Raw genomic sequence first — 19,672 nt, 5'->3', positions numbered from 1 at the left:
TATGCATACAATGTATCTTTGTGCATCTTTTACAATATATTGAAGGTGAAAAAATCAATTGTGATTGCTCAGAAATAACATTCAGAGGTAGAAATGATGATTTAGATGGTGAAAAAGCTGTTGACTTGTGAACATCTTTTTCGCCTCCCTTTGAGACATCCTCCTACTAGTAGCTGCTTTTCCCATTATTCAGTTTTCTCAGATTAAAACCAATTCCAGCAACTTCAAGAAAAAGCTAAGATCAGCCCACCTGGCACATCCTTGAAGAGCTTGACACACTTGTGCATGGTCTTGTAGGAGTTGTTGACCTGTGTCTCCAGAGCCTCTGCATCGATGGTGGTCAGCGGATCGGTCATCCAGCTCTCATGCCACTTCAGCCAGTCAGACGTGGTCAGCCACAGGTTCCTGTATGGCTCGAAGTCACGCACCATCTTTGCAAGCTTTTGGTACTGTAAGAAATATCAGGAAGACAACGAAAGAAATGTTGATCACAGATGCTAAACATTAGCCACAGGTTCCTGTATGGCTCGAAGTTACGCACCATCTTCGCCAGCTTTTGGTACTGTTGGAAACAGCAGAAAGAAAAAGTTGAATACAGATGCTCAATTGGCTTTATTACAATCAAATGTATGGATAAATCTTTACTCAAACTTAAAACACATTCATATGGTTTCCAGCCCTCCCAGCCACTTGGTACATTATATAATTGAACACCACGGGGCGTTTGCTACTTTTACTAGTAACCATGGTGACAGCCGTCTGGTCCAGGTCATTGACCTTATCTATTTGGAGGAGAAGGGGAGGAAGAAGAAACCGAGCAAAACCAATATCTTCCCCTCAAGTAAACATAATGATAGCCCTTACATCAGTGACAGGCATCACGAAGAGTCATCACTCATTTTATCTACATACAAAATCATGACGATCTGTCAACAAGTCCTCGAGTCATTCTCGTCCAAAGTTTGAAAGGAAACCGGAGCCTGCAGTTAAAAAAAAATGCTGGGGGCCCAAACTCACAGCACTTACTCTCTCCCCCAAGGGCTATCTACCACTCACGACCACAGCATGTCCAGACAGACACACAAACACGCCCAAAACATAATCTTAGCCATCTGGCAAAGGTAATAATTATAGTACTTACATCAGTGACAGGCATTTCGAAGAGTCTCTCCCTGTTGGTGTAGGTAATAATAGTACTTACATCAGTGACCGGCATCTCGAAGAGTCTCTCCCTGTTGTTGTAGGTAATAATAGTACTTACATCAGTGACAGGCATCTCGAAGAGTCTCTCCCTGTTGTTGTAGGTAATAATAGTACTTACATCAGTGACAGTCATCTCGAAGAGTCTCTCCCTGTTGTTGTAGGTAATAATAGTACTTACATCAGTGACAGTCATCTCGAAGAGTCTCTCCCTGTTGTTGTAGGTAATAATAGTACTTACATCAGTGACAGGCATCTCGAAGAGTCTCTCCCTGTTGTTGTAGGTAATAATAGTACTTACATCAGTGACAGGCATCTCGAAGAGTCTCTCCCTGTTGTTGTAGGTAATAATAGTACTTACATCAGTGACAGGCATCTCGAAGAGTCTCTCCCTGTTGTTGTAGGTAATAATAGTACTTACATCAGTGACAGGCATCTCGAAGAGTCTCTCCCTGTTGTTGTAGGTAATAATAGTACTTACATCAGTGACCGGCATCTCGAAGAGTCTCTCCCTGTTGTTGTAGGTAATAATAGTACTTACATCAGTGACAGGCATCTCGAAGAGTCTCTCCCTGTTGTTGTAGGTAATAATAGTACTTACATCAGTGACAGGCATCTCGAAGAGTCTCTCCCTGTTGTTGTAGGTAATAATAGTACTTACATCAGTGACAGGCATCTCGAAGAGTCTCTCCCTGTTGTTGTAGGTCTGAGCCAGCTCCTGACTCTCCTTCAGCTGTTTGCTGATGCGCCGCACCTCGTTGGCAATCTCATGGGCCTTGCTGATGTCCGTGTGGGCAGCAAAGCCGGCAACAACCATCTGAAATGGCAGGTGAAACAGTTATAAACACCATATTACAATAAGAATATGACAAAGACAAAATGTTTGGAGAAGAAGAATAGATAGAATCAGTCTGGGCAAGAACTATAGAACTTTTAACAAGGTCCGCATTAACTCAGATTAAAAGTAAACAGAGTGGGAGGGGGGAGGTGCTCAAAATACCCACTTGCACACTTGCAAACAACCACATTTTGCTTGGCACAACTTAAATTTCAAACACAGGTAGCATAGTGGGCAACCTCAAATTTAGTAGTTGGAACACCACTTTTCCCCCCACGTCCGTGCATTAAGCTTTTGTTTTATCTTTTGATAAGATAAAACATTAAGTAGTTACATGTAACCAGAAAAAAATATCATGGATAAGTAGCTGATTTGAAGAAAAGAATAACTTGGAAGTGGGAAAACCTTAAATGTTGATAGTGCAACCTGGCTTTTGACTCACTCAAGTTGCCATGATCTGTATTTCAAGCACTCAGAATACAGAATGGGAATAGAACCAGTAACCTCTGTACTCCAGTGATACAGACCTGTAGTGTGTCCAGTCTGTCCTGGAAGTTGTTCTGGTCAGACAGCTGAATCTTGCGGAACCGGTCCTCATCCTCCTCCAGCTGCTGCAGGGTCATGTCCATCTGGTCCACGATCTTGTGCGGCCAGCCGATCGCTGTCCACCTGAAAATATTCGCACAGTGTTACAAATGTTGTAGTTTGAATCTACTCTCTGTCGACTTGATATCCCTAAATACACTGGGTTTAAAAACAACGGATATGCTTGATTAGGTTACCTGCAAACATTGGAAAAATTTCAGAAAATGTTTTTGGTTTCTAACGCCTGTCACAAAGCAAGAAAATTGATTAATAGATTAAAAGTCTACAAGGTGTAAACAACTTTTTCCGCAGTAATATGCCCAGACCAAGTTTACTAAGTTTAGTGATAGATATGCAATTTCATGTATCAGTGGATGTTTGTAGGTCCACGAGCCCTATCCAATATAATAAGGTAAATTCTAAGTTGAAAATGCGAACACACAAGTCTGTGGCAACTTTTGAATGTGACAACAAAAGCGATCAAAGCCTTGTAGACTGAGTGATGGGCTTATTATATATAGTGCACAAACCGTAACTGTTGAATATTCTTTAGAAATGTTACGTCTATCTGGTAGTACTTACTTGGCATTGAAGTCATCCTGCGACAAGTTGTAGTAGAACTCTTCAATCAGCTCATAGTCTGTCATGGCCTTGTTAATTGCCTCCTGAGGATGGGAAAATGAGACAAACACATGGATACTGACTTCTTTTCACTAAATATCTAGTAGATTTATTCCAGAGGCTGTTATCACATCAAGATGAATGTTGTTAATTTAATTAACGTTGGTTGCAAACTTTCGAACAATCAATGGAAATTCACCAAAGTCTATTTTGATTAATTTTCCTTTGTTTTTAGAGAACAAAACTTTTTTTTCTTCTATCATCATTTACAATCCTCCAGTCTGCATTCCTGTGTCAACTTTCTAGTCAAGATTTTCTCTCTGTTTCTTTTCAACCATTTTTGCCCCTTACTTCTCACTTTTCTATCATCTTTTCTGTGTGTCATGCTCTGGGTGTTGCACCTTGGTGGGCTAGGGTATTCCCCCAGAAGACACAGTATCGTGCATGTATACACATCTGGCAGCTTAGGGGTTAACCTTGCTCTAAACAAACCTCATGTGTCTTGAGTGCCTCAGGAATTGTCTTCATCCACTCCCTCTGTTCTGCCAGCTCCTCAATAGAGTTGGGCTTGTCATACAGCTTCCTGGAGATGCCTTTGAAGGCTTCACAGGCCTGGAAGAAGAAAACAATGAAGACATAACAGTTACTATTTTTCAATTCATCTACTCATTGGAATCATTTCAGTTAAACATCCAAGGTTACAGGACAGCTAAATCCTAAGAATGATTGTATCTTTTGGGTACAAAAAAGGCAGTCCCATTATAAGCCTTTTTGAGGCAGTATTGGGACAGTGGGTCACTGTTAACAACTGTGTCTAGGGCACAATATCAGCAGGCAAAGCCCATCCCTCTCCTTCTACAGTCTTATACCTCCCCAACCAAATGAGGGAAGATGTGTTAAGTGTCTTTCCAAAGGACGCATCATCTAGTAAGGAATACCAAGAGTAGAACCCAGGACCTTTCAATTTTGTATCCACTACCATAGCCACTTGCCCATTCAATGCCATACAATTGTTTCCATGCAGGGATCAACCTAAATTCTTCACAGCTCTGTAAAGCTACTGAAGGGACTGAAAATTAATATAGCAATACAATTATATTCATCCATTTACAAAATGATCTTTTATATCAAATTTTATTTTTCTTTCATTTATCTGTCTTTACCTCATTTGCCTGGACAGCTAACTTCTTGGCCAGCAGTTCCAACACGGCACTGGCGAGAGCCTTCCTCTTTTTGGCCAGATTCTGTCGGACGCTGTCCGTGCTCAGCCAGAACGGACCAATCACCACGCTGGACGGGATGGTGTTCTCGATCTTCTCCTTTTCCCGCAGGTGCAGGTCCACCTCAGCCTTCACCTGCGCAGCTGTGTTCTCCTGGGAGTCAAACTCCCTATAGATGGTAAAAAATTAATCAAATGAATGACGTTTTTCATAGGATTAGCAAAAGCATGTTCTAAAAATTGTTCTAAAAATATCAACAAAGTCTGCTTAATATTATTGTTTCATAAATCTAATGAATCAATGCATTTGAAATGAAAGCTGTCAATTTCTGTGAGTTGTCAGTTCTGTGATAAAACAAAACAAATGCGTCACACAATGATCATAGTTTTACCATTGATAACATATTATATATGATATTTTCTGAGTTGAAATTCTTTTCTAGACTGTGCTTGATACAATGTCCAGACCTGCTTTGTTTGTCTCTCAAGGGCCTTCAACTTTGACATATTACCCACAACACATCCCACTGTGCATGCGCAATTCAAACTGGGAAACAGCTTATTTCAATTTGGTAGAACTTACTTGATGTAGGCGTTGATGTCCAAGGCGTTGAGTTCCAGGTACTGCTCGTACTGCTGTGCGTATGCCTTCATCGGGATGAAAGCCTTCCTGATTGCTCTCCGCAGAGTTTCTCTCAACTCCTCCACAAATGGCTCATGCTGGCCGACTGACTCTAGCAGAGGCGTTCCGGACCAGAACATATCCTCCAGAACATACTGTAAAAAACAGAACATTTCAAATTATTTTTCAGAAAATTTTATCTTACTATTATATATATATAAAAGAAGCTTTTTACTTTGGATCCAAGGTCTATGTTTGCATCTGTAGATCTATCTATTTCCTTTTCATTATCAATTTGTTCATTTGAATAATAAAGTTAAATTTATAACATAATGCAAGAAAAGAAAACCTGAGTGTGTATCCTTTTGTGTGTATCCTTTATCTAGATTTATTACTGTATCAGAACAGCAGGGGGATACCTTCTAAACATAAGATGGAGACCATGTACAATAAGTATAAGCTGTAGTGACCTTCAACTTAAACCAAGCAAAATTGCAGCATGACTGAAAAAAGTTTGCTGTAATCCTAAATGACAATTAGCCATTAAAGTACAACATTTTATCTACATTTATTTAGCACATCTAAACCCTCACAAGACAAGGAACAGATGATAATGAGTGATGGTGAGTGAGTGAGTGAGTGATTTTCAGCTCTAAATCTGTCCTTGTAGACTTTTTATTTATAACAAGGTTGGACCAATATGTTCTTGATTACATACCTTCTCCAGTTGTGGCACAGCAGCTGTAGCAGAGATGCCCTTGTCGAACAGCCCCACCATGGAGGTGTCAAAACTGTTCAGCGGTGTGCTGAAATGGACGCCCTGGTTGTCCAGGACCAGGTCAACTAGGAACAGCGCATTCTTCTTGGGCCTGTAACACAAATAAAATTGTGTTATACTTATCGCTCTCCAATTATAATGTCTTTGACATAACGTTAGCAGTCCAAATCATTTAAAAAAGGAAATATTGCCCAAAAAAATTAACAATTCTAGATGGAAGTGATGCCTAATCAAAACTGCCGATTGTTTTATCATACAACTACTAAAATTGTGCAATTTCAAATTGTAACGAGGGGTCCCATTTGGGAACATATCCTTGCCACTTTTTGTCACAACGGCCAAGAAGAAACAGTTTTAGAGAATGCATCCTTGTTCTAGTAATCATGCCACGACAAGACAAAGAGAAAGATCTTTTTTCCCTGAAGATGGCAGCAGAGAAGCTGCCAAAACTATTGGTAGAGAAAAGGTTCCATACTTTACAATTCAAATTGTTACTTGTTTGACATCCACACAAGGAAAGGTTCTTAAACTTTTAAGAGCTTCAGACTTACTCAAGATGGCGGCAGAGAAGCTGTCAAAACCATTGGTAGAGAAAACGTAACCGTTGCATACCAACAATTCAAATTGTTACTTGATGACATCCACACAAGGAAATGTTCTTAAACTTTTGAGAGCTTCAGACTTACTCAAGATGGTGGCAGAGAAGCTGCCAAAACCGTTTGTAGAGAAAAAGTAACCGTTGCATCAACCTACAATTCAAATTGTTACTTGTTTGACATCCACACAAAAAGGCTCTTATCAATAAACTTTTAACCCTTAAACTGCCAGAGTTTCAGCCCTATAAAATGCTATTGGTGCCAGGGCTGGCCGCTGACCTCCAAAAAGAAACCCCCGAACAAGGCCGACGTCCCTAGCTTTCGGGGTCGTGCGCTACACACACGCAAAGCTGCTACTTTGGGGAAATACACTATCCCGGATATAATCCGGGTGCAGGACACAAGGCATGTATATGTGTGCCGGATATATCCGGGCTTGACAGTTTGAGGGTTAAGAGCCTCAGACTTACTTGAACTTGGAGACGATGAGGTCGTTGCCCCAGGCGAAGTCTTCCTGCAGTTCCAGGACAGAGTGACAGGCGTCGAGTGTCATCTGTACGAAGGCCACTAGGGAATCCTGCACCAGGTATCTCAGGGAGTCCTGAGCACAAAACAGGGACATTATGTTAACTGTTGACTCTGTGTGTGTGTGTGTGTGTGTGTGTGTGTGTGTGTGTGTGTGTGTGTGTGTGTGCACCAAGTGTCAGGTGTCATCTGTACGAAGGCCACTAGGGAATCCTGCACCAGGTATCTCAGGGAGTCCTGCGCACAAAACAGGGTCAGCATGTCAGCTGTTGTGCATACACTGTGTTGTGATGCACTTATGTCATACCCAACCAAGGAAACACATCCAGAAATTGGTGTCCTCAAACAAACAGAAAAGATAACAGCCATTCTGATGTCCGAATCCAATACATGAATTTATCAATAACGGCACACTCAAAATGCATTCAAATGGTTCTAAGGAAGTCTGTACGATAACAGTAGAACCCCATGTAATAACCCAAGTTATCACAGTCCAAAACACCAGTATCAAATGCTATTGGAACCCAAGTATGACAATGAAATTAATATAGGCATGTGGTTAGAGAGTGAGGTGGTAGTGATTCAGTACCATGGCCAGGACTGCTTTTTTGAAACTGTAGCTGACTTTCTTTCAGAATACAAGTAAAAAGCATGATTGTAAAATGTCCTCTAGTGTGTGCGCATGTGTTTGCGTGTATGTGTGTTTTCCCCAAGTCTGCACCTGCATGGAGAACTTGACCATGTCCATGAATCGCTTGAGTTTTGAGATCTGGTACACCGCCCAGTTAGTCTCGTGCATGTTGTGTGTGTGTGTGTGTGTGTGTGTGTGAATGCTGTGTGTGTAAGGTTTTACCTGCATGGAGAACTTGACCATGTCCATGAATCGCTTGAGTTTTGAGATCTGGTACACAGCCCAGTTAGTCTCGTGCATGTTGTGTGTGTGTGTGTGTGTGTGTGTGTGAATGCTGTGTGTGTAAGGTTTTACCTGCATGGAGAACTTGACCATGTCCATGAATCGCTTGAGTTTTGAGATCTGGTACACAGCCCAGTCTGTCTTGTGCATGTTGTGTTTGTGTGTGTGTGTGTGTGTGTGTGTGAATTTTGTATGTATTTGTGTATATATGTCCATAGAAGTAGAAGTAGAGTTTTACCTGCATGGAGAACTTGACCATGTCCATGAATCGCTTGAGTTTTGAGATCTGGTACACGGCCCAGTTAGTCTCGTGCATGTTGAACCAGCCCTTCCCCACGTCACGCAGGCTGGTGCGGATAGCGGCGCGCAGAGTGGAGATCCAGATATCCTTCAGGAACAGTTGGACCTGCAGAAAATGTAAACCATTTCTATCAGATAGTCGATCCATTTTTAAACTTCTCCTTGCTACCTAACCCTGAAACCGTGCTGGCTGTTTCAGTGACTGACTGTCTGTTTTTCCCACCGGTTATGACTGTCTTTTAAAAAGTGGATAAATTTAATGTTTTTAAAGTCTCCACAATCTCAAAAACTTGGTAAGATTCTGAGATTAAATGTTTCCAGTGACATCCATCACTCTTCTTTAAGTCAGCATCACTAGAAAGAACTATTATCAATAGTACTAAAACACTGTTATGTTAAATGTTAAATGTAGTTCCTGATCCCTATTCTTTTGAATGAGTATAACAAACAGTGGACCTTAAAATCTTGTATGAAGGACTACGACTAACACTTTATAGTGACTGTTCAGATTTGAACTCTGGAAATAAACAAAGACTATGACTATCCCTTTTACTGTAGCTATTGAGATTTGAACTCGAGACTTTTACAAAGAGTCGGGGTATATCACCCCGTAAGGGGCGGTATAACCCCGCCGTGTGTAAACACGTGCGAACATGTGTGTATGGCAGCTTTGAAGAGGTGACCTTTGACACCTGTTTCGCCATACCCTCAATTGTCATGGTATATGGAGAATCCTAATAAATGAATAAATAAAGAAGTTTCCCCCACCCACCTGTGAGCTGGCCTGTCCCTGGGTCTGCTCGAACTCCTCCAGCCTCATGCACTTGGGCATGGGGATGTGGAACAGGGACATGCCTGACACCTTGTTACACTCCGTACGCACCTGGAAATAACATGGACATCAATCTAAATTTCCTACCTTTTCCCAACAACACAGTATCAATATCTATATAACAACGCACCAGCTTTGGACACACACGGTGTGGCAGCAGCTGGCTATATTACACTAGACAACCTGTCACAACCTTCGTTGTGAATCTAGCTGACACACTGGACACCTTGTTACACTCCATATGCACCTGGGATGGAAACAAGAGGACAATTCATTCTGAAACATTCTCCCTTTTCCCACCACTAACACCGTATCAGGGACATCCCTGACACCTTGTTACACTCCGTACGCACCTGGGAATAACATGGGTATATTTCGTCAAGAGGAGCATTCATTCCAACAAATTCTGTCTTTTACCAAATACTACCAGTACTAGTATCAAATCTGTATATTAGCCAGTATATATAACCACCCTTCAGCATAACACACCTGGTCCAGCTTTGCAGACGCACAACAGTAGCTGAATATATTACATTGAAATATCTGTCATACCTAACCTTTGCACATCTACATGTAGCTGAAAGCATTTTCAAAAGAAATATTATAATCAAGTATATCCCTACTGCTCTGTAATTTTCTTTATCAAAACTGTTCGCTTCAATCTGATGGTACTGTGGGTAAACCTGAACAATCAGACAACTTATAGTTATCAGCTGGCTAAAGCTGACTTTGGTAGGTACCTGTACATGTATCTGTTAACTGTATCTATATAGCCTGTATAACCGCCCTTCAGCATAACAAACCAGATTATAGACATATGCACGCCATCCAATTCAAGTTAGATGAACTATGAATCTAAATCCAGCAAAATGACTCTGGCTGTCTCATCATTGACAAATGTACCATGTTGTTCCTACCTTCATCATAGCCAGGATGCTCTCCTCTCTGGTCAGGAGAGTGTTGAACTCAAAACTGTCCTTCTGTTCCTTGAAAGGGTAGCTTGGAACATCTGAATAGGATCCTATGGGGGGGGGGGGAATTCAGTTAATTATCAATATTTTTAGGCCTTATTCCTAAACCTTATAAGACAGAATGTTGTAAATTAGTTACACTAAATGATCATTGCAACCAAATAATACAAGCTATAAGCTAAAACAGGCTTAATCACATAAGTCTAGGCAAGTTTGAAAACTGAATATAAAATACTAGTACCCAAATAAGAGGAGGCCTACATTTGTATGTAGTAGAAAAGACTGGAAACCATCATACAAAACTATTTCAATAAAACCCTAATTGCTAAATTTTGCTGAATATCCAGCCATTACAATTATCACCAAATGAATGAAGCAATAAACAGATGGATTTGAAGGTATAAAGCATAAAAAGTTCTGATAGGATGGCCCACAAACACATTTTTAAACTTTGAATTGCCAAGGACAAATAAAAGGTGATCTCCGTGGTACTGAAACGTTGTTTGTTTGTTTGTTTGTTTGTGCAGTAGTCAACATCTTACAGAAATGGCCACGAATGTGGATAAAACCATAAATAAGCTTTTTTAGCATTTATGTTCTATCATTTTGTATTCTGCTTGTAAATGGTTCTTAAAGACATTAAATTGCGTGAGGAATGTAGGTAACATCAACAAAGAAGAAAAGGAAGTCGTACCTTTCTCTGGGACCACCTCTGCCACCTTCTCGGGCACTGTGACGTACGCAAACGTGGCTGGGTTCTGTTCCACGACCTTGTCGAACACCATGCGGTTCATGGAGCGCGCAAAGTCGATGTTCACTTCCTTTCGCAACCGCTCGATGTAGTTGTCCAAGCTAGAGAAAAAGAAATGTTAATGAAATATTACTTCTTTTTCCAAAGAAAATTGCTGTAACATTTAAACCTCCCCATTAGGATTCTTAATGCTATTGGTGTTAATGGGAAAAATTATCTCAGAGACCACAAATGAAATTGTTTCTTTTGCTTGCACATTTAGGCTCAAAAGGTTGGAGGACCAGAACTAGCTGGCGAGGTTATAATCGAGCAGCTCAAAAGCCCCACTGTGCAGAATTTATCTTAACTGCAGTAGAAAACATACCCCAACACATCACAGTTGTTTAGAGTCAATAATTCTTACTACTTATAATGTATATGCACAGTCAATCAAAACCTACAATCAGTTTTGAATAAATTTGTTTTGATTGTGCATAAGTCATAAGAATATTTTTCACCACACAATATAATCAGACAAGTAACGCTAGTTCACCTTTATCCGCGGGCTAACCTAAATCCGTTGTGTTTCAAAACAGTGCATTTAAGCATATCAAGTCGACGGGCTGCAATGTACCGAAAATGTTGCAATTTTAAACCAACGTCCGTTGATGTGATATCCCCAAATACAACGATTTTAGAAGCAACGGATATAGGTTACCCAGCGGATAAAGGTGAACTAGCGTTAATTTGCTGGAGTATAAAGACGTGTTGTGAGACAAGAGAAAATTACCCTTACTTCTTATCTTTAAGGAAAGGCGTGTCCCTGGCCCACTTCAACATCTTCTGGAATGACGCTGGCTCCACCTCCCCCATGCCGTCCATCGGCATGCAGTCCACGTACAGGTTGTAGCGAATCAGGGACTCCGTCAGCTTTCGCGCCCTCACGGCGTCAGCGACTCTTCTAGAGAAGACTGCGGGGTCTTCGGCACAGAACATGAGCCGGACTCTGGGGATCCAGTACTGGTTACTCATGAAGATTCTCGTCTGGGGACCTGGGGGACAAATAAAACATTGCACATCAAGGTTTGCTGTGGTCTTAGTGGAAAAGCAATAGGGTAAGAGATTCAAATTAAATGCCACTCTCTTCTGTCCTAACAGAACCACATGCTGTACTGATGACAATGTACTCATGAAGATTCTTGTCTGGGGACCTGGGGGACAAATAGGATGTTGTACATCAAGGTTTGCTGTGCTCTTAGTGACAAGTAGTATGGTCAGAGGTTCAAATGCCACTCTCTTCTGTCCAAACTGAAGCACTATGCTTTAGACAAAAAGCGTTTTTTTTCCGCTACTAAGTAGTTAGCCTTTGTAGGAATGCACCCTACTCTTCTTGATAAGTGTGTTAGGTTCTTTCCAGCATGTCCACCAAAAGTCTAGTACATTCTGAGTCAGAAATAAAACATTATTCAAACTTTTTTCAACCAACTTGCAAACTATGAAATTGTAATAAATATTTGTCAACTCATTCAAGGTGACTGTTTCAAATAAACACATCAGCTGCAGTTAGTGTGCTCACTGCAACTTGGTGCAAACTTTCTGACATTTTTTTCACGATTAAAAAAGATCCCACTTGAAATCATCAGAATTCAATCCGGCATCCGGTCGGTAACTAACTTTAGCTTGTTAGCTTACCATTTCTTGTGTAGACACTGTCATCAGGGAGCGGTTTGTTGGCCAGTTTGCCGTGCTTGTCTAGTTTTTGCACCAGGTACAGCTGTGTGTCAGGGTTATACTCCAGCACCCCCACCTCGCACCAGTGGTAGAAGATGTTGGGGTCCTTTGGGTCCTCTGCAAGTGCAAACATTTCTCATCAAAACACTTTATTTGTTGAACTCTGAAAGATGATTTTTCTATCAGGGACCACAAAGAAATAACTTCCACAGTTACAGCAGAAATATGTCTCATACTCTGACTAGAAGACCTCAAATTAAAAGAAAGTTGCAGTTACTATTAGATAGAACAATGAATCTTACCATACCTCTATTGGATACAAAGGTTGTTGGTAAAGTCAAGATCCTCAAGGGAATTCTAGTTGTAACCTACATGGCTAAGTCTTAAATTTACCACATTTTAGCAAAGTGTTTTAATCAATACTTGTAACAATGCAGAAAAGAACATAGTAAAAAGCAGTAACAATATGTTCTTAATTCAGCTTTAAGACATTTAAAACATCCATGGCATGAAAGATATAAAGAAAAATGATTGCATGGATCAAATTAACCTAGTACATATCGTAAAGAGAGGTAAGCATTACAATCTCTGGAATGTATCATTTTTTTTTAGATTCTGCTTACTTCTGTCCAGGCTGTCTACAGTAGGTAAGAGCGCCCTGCCCGGTACGGGTTTCTGTACACCATTCTCCAGCCCCATCCTGATCCACTCCTCTGGCGTACGACAGTCGTACTCTGTGTTATCGAAGATATCCAGTGGGAGGTACGCGGGGAATGGCGCTGGGTCTTTGTCACATGCATTCAGTTGTACTCTGAAGAAAGCAAACATTGTACAGTCAAAATGTATGCTATAAGAATTTAGAACATTTTAAAACACCTCAAAAGTAATTCTTTCAGTATCTGTCTAATATACCATTCTGTTTTTTTCAATTGGTAAAAGACTTTTTAGCAGCTTATAAAACAACTTCTTCAACTGTCATTTGCAATATAAAAAGATTGCATTACAACATGCAAGGAAGAGAGACAGAAATTGAAACAAAATTTTGATAAACTTCATTTTATTGTCCATTAGGAACTTACGGTAGCAACTTTTTTTATCATTTTTGTTTTTTTCACTGCTAACAATGCATTTTTTTATAGTTTTATCACAATATAAGATAAACTACATGTATGTGAGCAAAATGTATGGAATTACATCATGATTAGAAAGTACTGTACCTGTGCTCCTTGGAGACATGTTTCGGCATGAGTCTTGTGACATCAATGCCTTCATTTGTCAGCAGGTCGTTCAGGTCTTGTTTAGAATAATGTCTCTTTTGTCTAGAAAACAAACAAACAAACAGCAATTGAAAGCCATGCAACATCAGACTTATCACAATAGATTACGTTAACCAATGTTTTTACATGGCATAAATTTGGATGATAGTGCAATCTAATAAGATGTTGGAGTTGTAAATAAAAACAATGACAACAAAAATGGTGAAGAAAATATTAAAAGAGCATTAAATACGAGAGTAAAAAAATTGAAAACTTTAAGTTGCAAGTGCCATTCACAGCAGGTTTATCAAGAAATGAGTTAAAATTTGCCACAAAAGTAAAGTCTCGAGATCAAAATATCTCATTAGGTCAGTATGACTATGAGCAATGAATGTTACATACAACAACAAACCATGTCTTCTTACCTTTCCATCTCTATCTTCCTGGGCGTCTTCCCAGGCTCTACATAGTACGGCAGCTGCACCTTGGGCGCGAAAGCTTTCTCCGGGAAGTCTGACTTGGTCAGGATCTCTGTGGTCGGGCCGTAAACCTGCTTCTCAAGCAGAGGTTTCATGTCCTTGGGCGTCTGGAACGTGGTGACTGGAAAATACGAGGGATTCTTGATAGTTGCAAAAGTTTAAACATTACTAACTGTGAGAAGCACTGGCTAGGGTATATCCCTTATTTTGTTGGGAGATTAAAAGCATAGATGAAATTATTCCAACCTTGTTTGAATGACCTTTTAAGATCTTGTGTTGTATATTCCCATAAAAATAATGCCTTAAAAAGTATAATCGGCATGTACACAATTACTGAAAATATTCCTTTCTTCTTAAAATGTGAAACAAATATTGTTCATTCCTATTGTTTATTTACTTTATAAAAAAAATTATAGTCAGTTCTGAGGTGATTATATGTAGTCATATATTTCAATCTACATAATGTTGAGTAATTTGGGGTTTAACTATAGGCTTTGACACTATGTGTACTATCAATGCACAGACCAAAGACATATCTTATTACTGTAACACAATAAGACCCTTACAAATTGTACAGCCTTGTTGGCAATGTCCACCGATCAAAATAGACTCACGAACAAAGGGCAACGTATACTGTTACAACATGGCGCTGTGGTATTAGGTTTCCACTGACTACGCAGCACTTTTTCGTGCCTCCGATTTTTTTTTACAAATTGCTGCAAGTTTGACACATTTACTTTTAAACTAATTCTTCTCACTTGTTTATAAACTTTGAAATTTGAACAGCCACCTGCTTAACAATAAACAATTACAAAAATCACTGAAAATGTCCTGTCTTATGTACTCTTACCAATTAGTGTGCTTTAAAGTAAGTTAAGTTACCTTTTGGAGTGTGTTTTTCCTTCCCAATATTCCATAGTGTGTCCTGCTGTGTTTGTGGCCCACTTAAAACATTCTGGAAACATTGCAGAAAAATTGATTGCCATAATAATATATAATTCATACTGGCATTACAGCACTTCAATTGAAAGCTACAAATTTTAAACATGTTACTTAGTTTATTTTCTTAAAGCACAGCATCTACACCTATGAGAGAATCGTTATTATAGCAATGTATCTTAAAATGTCTTTTATGATTGAACTTCAAATATGATATGGAACCACACTTAACTTAAACATTACTACATCAATTTTTACAACTTGTAATACAAGTACTTGGCCATGAAGCACAACAAATCCAGTCTTGTTAAATGGGCACAATTAATTGTTATTATGGAATACAAATATACAGTGAATCCCATACAAGTGAACCCCTCCTACATAAGAACCAGCTGGCCAATATCATCAATTTCTTATAATTTTCCTATTGACAAGCCTCAAGCGCTAAGAGTAAGAAGCTTGTTTATAGCGACCACCTACCCACATAGGCCATGGTCTTCTTGGGCCATTTGGACAGTGCATGTAGTGCAGTAAATACCAAGTATGACATACATTTATTGATTACACATTCAATCAATTCATAACAAATCATAACAGATGTTACTCACCCCCAGATTTCTCTCAGCCTGATGCGGGAGGATATCGGAGTAGAATCCTCTCTGTTGTATCTGCGGGTATCTGTGCGGCCCCTGGCTGGACCGACCGCGTAATCTCGCACTGGTGGCGGAGAACTGTCGTCCCTGCGACGTTTGCGGCGTCTTTGGCGTAAAACTCATCTTGACCTAATCTGGGAACATACAAAAGAGTGCTTGTTGTGAGAAATAAGGTTGAGTAAAGTAAAGGGTTGATTAGATTTGACTTCATAAAAGCTTGTAAGATAAATATATGAAAAGGTCTGTTTGATCCACGGCCACTCAGTGTTAATATTATATCACGAAAAACTCAAAACAGCATAAAGAAAAATAGTTTTAGGTATGAGCTACGAAGGATCAGAGCTCTATCTTCCACAATGTGTCAATGTCATAACTTTGATGTTATCAATGCCTTATACAGTTGTTTTGGTCAACTTTTGCCATTTCCCAAAAAAAAACATTCAATCTGTCACTTAATTTATCGTACATTCGCAATCACTTTGGACTTTCAACACTTATCTTTAGATTTAGAACCAGTAAAGTGAGACTTAAAAAAATCATTATAACATTTATATTTGAAATATATCCTTGGCTAGTATATCCGAAGGTCTACAACGCAATAACAATAATTTATTTCCCCTCTCGTGACTGTGATGACAGTACTGGTCAGACTTGTGGCTTATCAATAAATGATTATCTATGGTTCGACATTGTAGTCGTGAAGGCATCTAGACAGGCCTCAGCCAGAGTAATGATATTTACTGACCAAAACAATTAAATGATTCACTTCAGAGCTCTTCGACTGAAACACGAAGGAAAGTGTCACGATGAAATTAACTTTCCTTTCGCACGCGACTGTTTTGAATAGGAATATAGGAACAAAACACAATCCAACGTTGGATATTTTCCTCATTGGTGACTATTTTACTAAATGTTATATCAAAAATCCAATACAGACCTGCAGGGTGAGTGTAATTATTGAAAGATCAACTCAAATAAGTTTTCATGTTGTTGTTACGCCCCCCTCCCACACCGTGATTTTGTTTTGACACGGCTAAAAAAGCACCGAAAACAACAATTTGAACGTAACAAACACCTTAACGACATAAAAACGTACTTTCTTACTTACCAAAAAATGGATCTGAGCTGAAATAAAGTTAAATCGGCGCACGGAACATCAGTAAACGTGCGTGAGAAGTTTGGAAACTTCAACTTGTGTTCCGCTCTTACGCCATTAGCGAAAATCCAAGATGGTGGATAGCAACGCTTGGTTGTTAGGGACGTGATTTCATAAACATATCCCGGCATGCATCAGCCCGCGAAATTTTAAACGCCATCGCTTTGTGGCATGGTCAGACATTCACGTTTCAAAATCACCAGATTATGGCGATTATAACAACTACAGAGCAAAAATCAGCAAAGCACATTTGATATTCATCTGGGAGAACAAAACAAGTTTCAAAGTGTATGTAACTCCTGAAAGCGCCGTCTAGCAATCATTGAAAATATGCCACAAAGGCCCAGTGAACTAGCCTGGAGTCCAGCCTTGTTAGCTTTGTTCCGCTCCCGAAGGTCGCTACTCGTAGATCGGCTCCGTGGATCGGTGGTCTAATTGTAGAAATTGAACAAATATAGAGCCAGTAGTACGCTAGGGGAGTCGGTCGGTCAGTAAAACACACTGTGGATCAGGTTTTTACTGGCCGGCCGACTCCCCTAGCGTTCTATTGACTCTATATTTGTCCAATTTCTACAATTAGACCACCTATCCGCGGAGCCTGGTAGAGTAGATATCATGTGTTCCAAGCAAGTTATGTTTTCAGTTGTGCCATTGCAAACTGCACTAAGCTACACCCCACACGACACACTTTCTAGCATACAGCAATCGTGCATAGGAATATAAACAGCCAATCATGAACGCCTTGTGCCTAATTACATCACGTTATATTCAAATTTCCCGCTGTGATGACGTCGGGTTCAGGTGATGACCAGGTGTTGCATTTTTGCTGTATGAGACTATGGTCAGCGTGTGCCTCGTGCGAAGTCACGGAGAAAGGTTCTCTACTTCTGTCATTCAAAAGTTGAAGTTTTCCTACACTTTCGCGGGAAGTTTTCCACAAAAATTGTTGTAAAATATTTCTGGAATACCATGGGCGAGAATGGCCGGACAATGTTTGGTGAGCGACTTGGAAGGGAGGTCGGATGTCTTCGGATTCAAAAGTGCGACGAACCACAGGTAAGCTTTCATCTTAGTATAAAAGAGAAAAATGCCGCATTGAATTTCGTCTTTTCTATACAGAGTGGTCGCTAAACTGTTTTTACTCCTCCACATGTCGTATAACAAGAATATATTCCCTTAATTTACACCACTGAGAAATCGAATAGAAAATATCTAGCTATAGGGCGCGTGTGTCTTGAGAACATAACAAACGACATTTCGCAAATAGGAAACGGGTAAAAATAAGGACGAGAAAAGTAATGAAAACTTTACGGCAGAAAATTCAGGCTGAGGGGTTGAGACTTATTTGTCAACAAGTACGTGGCCACACATTCAACAGAAACATTACATTTTCGTTAACGTTTCATGTATTTTCCTTTGTTTTGCTGTAACGTTATAGCCGGGCACAGCGCATTCAGTCTCCTTCAACAAACAGCGGAGACGAATTTCAATGCCAGCACTACAATTTCAGTCTGAACAGGTAAGAACAATTTTCATTGCGTACTTTTTTTACCGACTCTTACAACTGTTTAGAAACCGTTGTCGTCTTGTGTGACGGCAAAACGTCACATAACCACATTTTGATTTGTAGTTAACATACATAGAAATGTTTTACTAAGCGGAGTGCAAGGATTGCGCACGTGGTTCTCTTTTCATGTCATTTGCATAATTGTGTAGCAAGTTTGACTGATTCCTCAGGTATGCATATCATTGTCAATGTAGATTTCATTTCTTGGATGTTGCCATGGCAACGAACATCGGCCGCCTTATAATTGTTGTTCCAGCTAAGCACATTGTCTTTGTGTTTTATCAAATAGGCTATTCAGGCTTTTCATTGACGTCATACTAACTATAATTTGAATCCTGCTCCGACCATGTTGGCGGGTAATTGAATTTAACAGTAGCATCCTCGTGTGTTTTACAGACGTACGCTGTAATCCAACATGGCGCAGATGCCGTCAAATGAAAAGCCTGCAGTATTCATCGTCTGAAACATTGAAATATTCTTTTCTCTTGCCGTTCCTTGTCTAAGGCTATGATACTTAAGAATTGATATTTCATACTAGATGTTTCAGTGGTAGAATTTTTGCTGTCTGAAAACATTTGGGGATTCTGATGCATTTTTTTTAATTACATGCTTTTACCGAACATCTGTATCTGCTAAAAACGCGACGCTTGTTCGTGCAATTACAAACGTACTACTATTGATAATTGTAGTGTTGACTTGCGTTCAAAATTATAACACCATTCACATCAATGACCCTGCATTGAAACATACGTATGTCGGTACAAAATGCAAAGTTTAATCAATCATTTTCTTAGTTTAGTTCATAAATCTGAGCCGTGTTTCTTTTCTTCCTGTCAGGGCCCGCAACACCACCTGTTGGTGTTGATGGTAGGCTGTCTGATGAGCTCTACACTGGTGCAAGACATCGCTAGCTAGTCTCCAAGCAGATGTAAGAAACGGCTAAGTCTGAATTTACGTCTGTTTCTGTAAAATGTAGTACAACGCCTTTCAAGTACAGTGTATTGTATTTTTTAACGATTCACCTAAAAAATGAATAGAAAGATCTGCTTGAGATTAGCACAACAGGTAAGTGGGGTTTAATCGATTTGTATTATGCAAGTATGATTGTCTTTCATGTCGAGAAGATTCTAAACATCGGACGCCATCTCTGGAAGCTTGTAT

At 39.8% G+C, this 19,672-nt stretch overlaps 2 protein-coding genes across 2 annotated transcripts in view; one reads left to right on the top strand and one right to left on the bottom strand.

The window, feature by feature from the left end:
* Nucleotides 1–17,061, bottom strand: part of LOC118406315 (dynein heavy chain 1, axonemal-like) — a 77,410-nt gene extending 60,349 nt beyond the window's left edge. Inside the window, 21 exon segments of the mRNA XM_035806241.1 lie at nt 251–449; nt 1,862–2,017; nt 2,566–2,707; nt 3,206–3,288; nt 3,737–3,856; nt 4,408–4,633; nt 5,047–5,240; nt 5,804–5,954; nt 6,930–7,060; nt 8,136–8,303; nt 8,970–9,080; nt 9,947–10,050; nt 10,695–10,852; nt 11,527–11,782; nt 12,423–12,578; nt 13,085–13,272; nt 13,679–13,780; nt 14,143–14,317; nt 15,079–15,151; nt 15,744–15,922; nt 16,897–17,061. Coding sequence (XP_035662134.1) covers nt 251–449; nt 1,862–2,017; nt 2,566–2,707; nt 3,206–3,288; nt 3,737–3,856; nt 4,408–4,633; nt 5,047–5,240; nt 5,804–5,954; nt 6,930–7,060; nt 8,136–8,303; nt 8,970–9,080; nt 9,947–10,050; nt 10,695–10,852; nt 11,527–11,782; nt 12,423–12,578; nt 13,085–13,272; nt 13,679–13,780; nt 14,143–14,317; nt 15,079–15,151; nt 15,744–15,911 — 3,061 coding nt within the window. The 5' untranslated portion in view covers nt 15,912–15,922; nt 16,897–17,061.
* Nucleotides 17,062–17,789: 728 nt separating this feature from the next.
* The window catches only part of LOC118406998 (protein sidekick-1-like), a 17,548-nt gene continuing 15,665 nt past the window's right edge, over nt 17,790–19,672 (top strand). The window contains exons 1-3 of the mRNA XM_035807403.1: nt 17,790–18,000; nt 18,383–18,463; nt 19,349–19,439. The gene's annotated coding sequence lies outside the window, so the exon portion shown is untranslated. The remainder of the gene's footprint in view (nt 18,001–18,382; nt 18,464–19,348; nt 19,440–19,672) is intronic.

This window comes from Branchiostoma floridae, chromosome 19 (assembly GCF_000003815.2).
Source record: "Branchiostoma floridae strain S238N-H82 chromosome 19, Bfl_VNyyK, whole genome shotgun sequence".
Taxonomy (NCBI): domain Eukaryota; kingdom Metazoa; phylum Chordata; class Leptocardii; order Amphioxiformes; family Branchiostomatidae; genus Branchiostoma; species Branchiostoma floridae.
This window is presented reverse-complemented; position numbering and strand designations above follow the sequence as displayed.